This window comes from Branchiostoma floridae, unplaced genomic scaffold, assembly GCF_000003815.2.
Source record: "Branchiostoma floridae strain S238N-H82 unplaced genomic scaffold, Bfl_VNyyK Sc7u5tJ_1560, whole genome shotgun sequence".
Lineage (NCBI taxonomy): Eukaryota > Metazoa > Chordata > Leptocardii > Amphioxiformes > Branchiostomatidae > Branchiostoma > Branchiostoma floridae.
The window spans coordinates 376,238-380,499 of NW_023365758.1; the positions used below are offsets into that span (position 1 = coordinate 376,238).

General features: G+C 42.0%; 2 protein-coding genes across 3 annotated transcripts in view; both read right to left on the bottom strand.

The window, feature by feature from the left end:
- LOC118408182 (zinc finger protein 347-like) overlaps positions 1–496 on the bottom strand; it is a 14,193-nt gene extending 13,697 nt beyond the window's left edge. The window contains exon 1 of the mRNA XM_035808817.1: positions 61–496. Within this exon, the coding sequence (XP_035664710.1) occupies positions 61–496 (436 nt within the window). The remainder of the gene's footprint in view (positions 1–60) is intronic.
- A 2,518-nt stretch (positions 497–3,014) lies between these two features.
- The window catches only part of LOC118408223 (zinc finger protein 525-like), a 1,729-nt gene continuing 481 nt past the window's right edge, over positions 3,015–4,262 (bottom strand). For both annotated transcript variants that reach the window (XM_035808873.1, XM_035808872.1), the window contains exon 2: positions 3,015–4,034. In XM_035808873.1, the coding sequence (XP_035664766.1) occupies positions 3,028–4,032 (1,005 nt within the window). In that variant the 5' untranslated portion in view covers positions 4,033–4,034 and the 3' untranslated portion in view covers positions 3,015–3,027. The remainder of the gene's footprint in view (positions 4,035–4,262) is intronic.

Consider the following 4,262-nt stretch of genomic DNA (forward strand, 5'->3'; position numbering starts at 1 on the left):
ATCCAATGAATTTCCGTGCAGCAGAATAGTCACAATGGTCACATGTATAGGGTTTCACACCTGTATGTTTAACCATATGTGATTTTAACGCAGACCTGTCAGCCGACCTATATCCACACTCTCCGCAGATGTAGCGTTTTTCGCCGGTGTGTTTAGCCATGTGTCGGTCTAAGTTTCCTTTCTGTGCAGTGGAATAGTCGCACTGGTCACATTTATACGGTTTCTCGCCCGTGTGTATCCTAATATGTACTGTTAAGTCAGACCTGTCAGCCGTCCTGTAGCCGCAGTCTCCACACAGGAAGGGTTTCTCGCCGGTGTGTTTAGTTATGTGTCGATCCAAATCAGATTTATATGAAGAGGAATAGTCGCAATGGTCACATTTATAGGGTTTCACACCTGTATGTTTACCCATATGTAATTTTAACGAAGACCTGCGAGCCGACCTATATCCACACATTCCACAGATGAACCGTTTTTCGCCGGTGTGTTTAGCCATATGTCGGTCTAGGTCTCCCTTCCGTGCAGTAGAACAGTCGCACTGGTCACATTTAAAGGGTTTCTCACCAGAATGTTTTCTTTTGTGAATTGACAGCTGAGCATTTGACAGTGCCCTGTAGTCACATTCCGTACACACAAAGCGTTTGTCCACAGTACGTTTCACCGGGAGAGTGTCCCCTTGCTCTGTATAGGCATGTGTGTGGGGATGGTGGTCAGATTCTACTCCGCACGTTTCCTCGTATGGAATGGTTCCGCTAGAGTTGTTGTCTATTTATGTTTGCCTATGTTTGTGATGAATATGTTTAATTTCCTTTTATGTAACACGCAGGGCTCCACTGAAAAGCAGTGCAAGAGCACTGAGCTTGGACCACCCTGGATAAAGATTACAGAAATAAATAAATAAATAAATAAATAAAGAGTGCACTGCTTGGTGATCGTCCATAGCAACCTCGCTGTTTCTTTCTCCCATTTCTAAAAACAACAATAATGACCGTTGAAAAAACATATTCCTACTACACAGCGTATAGATGTGGAAACATCAATGGTTACACTCAATTGTAAAACGGCCGTAACAGTTTAGAAAGACCCCCTCCTAATTTCAATTTAGGAAGACCCCCTCTCCAAAGACAAATCCCTCAGAAGACTATCAAACCGTGACATTGTCAATCCTTGTCGATGTCAAGCACACGCACCAATACTCGCACATACACGCACTCAAACTCACACACTGACCCCGTGCTCCGGATCCTCGCTGTAAACACTACACAGATACGTATGCACAGACACAAATGATTTAATTATACAACCGCGATTAAACAAATCGTGATTGATTAAAAATTAGCAAGACCCCTTAAATGCTCAAGAATCGCTTAATTGAAAGAGTTATCAAACCGTATCATTGCTCATCCTTGCCAATGTCAACAAGTAGTATTTACTGCCGCCCTCCCCTTTGTACAAATCGATCACTGATTTCCTCAAAGAAACAATCTAAAGTACCAAGGAATTAGCAGAAAATGTGAATAGGCAGTAGAAAAATGTTTTACTTACCGGTTTATGGTGCTGATTGACTGCTAATGTGTAGCATTGTCTTATAAACGGCAAACTGGAAAGACAAGGATCTTGCCCGTTATCATCCGATCAATCAAAATGGTGTTCTGGCAAACTGACCTTTCAGCGCAGTGGAGGTCAAAGGTCAAAGTTGATTTACCTGATTACCGCGTCCAGTTTAACGACATAACTGTATTACTTTACTCTGTCTAAAATGACGCCGTTCTTTGGTTGTGTTATTCGTTTCATTTCCTACCATAGAAGGCGACGTTTTCGGCAACGTTTGCATATATGCATGTGTGTATGTTTGTATGTATTCATGTGTGTATGTTTGTGTGTATGAATGAATGCGTGCATGTTTGTGCGTGGACAGCATAACTTTTGAAGGCCTGGATGGACTGTATTAAATATTTGGAATGTGGGTAGGTCTTGATGAGATATAAAAATGATTAACGTTAATTCACCTTTATCCGCGGGGTAACCTATATCCGCTGTTGCTAAACAGGGTGTCTTGGAATATCAAATCGATGATCGATAGTTTCAAATTGTGCTATTTTAGAAATATTGCAGTTTGAAATCATCATCTGTGGACTTGATATCCCTAAATATATTTTTGTTTAAAAGAACGGATAAAGGGTACCCTGCGAATAAAGGTAAACTAGCGTTAGAATGTCCAAACATATCCCAAAAAAATTCTTCAGGCACTTTTACCAAGGCCACATATCCTTTTGAGTTGGCCATCTGCGCCTGCGCTGTAATACCGATATTTGCACCGCAGAAATGCAGCCGACCGATGATGATGTTGTAGATGTAGATGATATAAATCATGTTAATGTAAATTAGCATAATATACTACTATTAGTAATGCTACCACTACTTATAATACATGGAATGAAGATAATCTAACAACGTTGGATATGATATATGAAAAATCAGCATCATGCCAATGACTGCAGTGTTATATTGACATTCACCTAGTTCACGTAGTATTATCACCTAGAATATCAGCGTCTATTTGTTATTGACTAAATTGACTACATGTTAAAACCGATTGTCTACTGTGTGCTCTTTGGTAGGGCATTTTGGCTACAGGTCGTGACATCACTCTCCTTTGTACGAAAATGTCTGTTAGCTAGTATATAAAAGAAAGAACTCAATTCAAGATGGCAATGATTTGGTGCACGTTGATAGACGACGTTTGTATTGCGCCTATATATATATATAAATTCCGTCCCGGTTAACCCGCAGTCCTCAAACCCATAATTTCTTTCTCCTTTTTCTACATTGTGTTTGGCCATGTTCAGGTATACACTACTTTGATGAAGCAGAAAAGTAGCTCTGATCACAGTTGTGTTTTGAGTCTTCGCTGGTATTGTTTGTGACCGGATAGTTAGACTTGCCAACCGTCCCACTTGCAAACTGCGTGCATAAGAAGTGTGTTTGTTCAAGCGTTTGTTTAGATACCTTAACTCTGTAGTCACATTAATTGGTCACATTGGTAGGTTTCTCGCCGGTATGTTTGATCATATGTCGTGATAGGTTTGACCTGTGAGCAGTTCTGTATCCGCACTCCCCACAGATGAAGCGTTTTTCGTTGTTGTGTTTAGCCATGTGTGAATCTAAATGGCCTTTCTTTGCAGCAGAATAGTCACACTGGTCGCACTTATAAGGTTTCACACCAGTATGTGTTCTCATGTGCACGGTTAAGGAATACCTGGTAACCGTCCTGTATCCGCATTCCCCACACATGTATGGCTTTTCGCCGGTGTGTCTAGTCATGTGTTGGCCTAACGTGGATTTCTCTGCAGCTGAATAGTCGCACTGGTCACATTTATAAGGTTTCACACCTGTATGTCTTTTCATGTGTGTGGCTAAGGAAGACTTGAAAGCCGTCCTGAACCCACACTCCCCACACATGTAGGGTTTTTCTCCGTTGTGTCTAACCACGTGTTGGTCTAAGTTGCCTTTCTGTGCAGAAGAATAGTCGCACTGATCACACTTGTAAGGTTTCACGCCAGTGTGTTTTCTCATGTGTATGGTTAAGAAAGCCATGTCAGTCGTCCTGTACCCACACTCTCCACACAAGAGAGGCTTGTCTCCGGTGTGTTTAGCCATGTGTCTCTTTAAATTTCCTTTCTTTGCAGCAGCATAGTCACACTGGTCACATGTATAGGGTTTCTCACCAGTATGTTTTCTTTTGTGTATTGACAGTTGAGCATTTGAGAGTGCCCTATAGTCACATTCCGTACACACAAAGCGTTTGTCCGGTTTGTCCAAAATACGTTTCACCGTAAGCTTGTCCACTTGCTCTGTATGGCCCTGTGAGGGAGGATGCTCAGATTCTACTCCGCACGTTTCTTCGTTTGGAATGACCCCTTCGTTGTTCTGCTCTCTTCCCATGTCTATTTTTATGCTGATGCTTGTTTCGTCTCCTGGGTGTACAGCTTGGGGACCGTCCATAGCAACCTCGCTGTTTCTTTCGTCCATTTCTAAAACAAAAATGACGAACGGTATAAAACATCCCTGTGTAATCCTTATTCTAGATCTCAGAGAGAGAGAGAGAGAGAGAGAGAGAGAGAGAGACAGACACAGGCACACACACAAACACACACATACACCCACACTCAGTTTCAAACACAAAAACGTGCACACTCGTACACACGCACATGAACGCACACACACGTACAACCACACACACACACGCACACACACGTTTC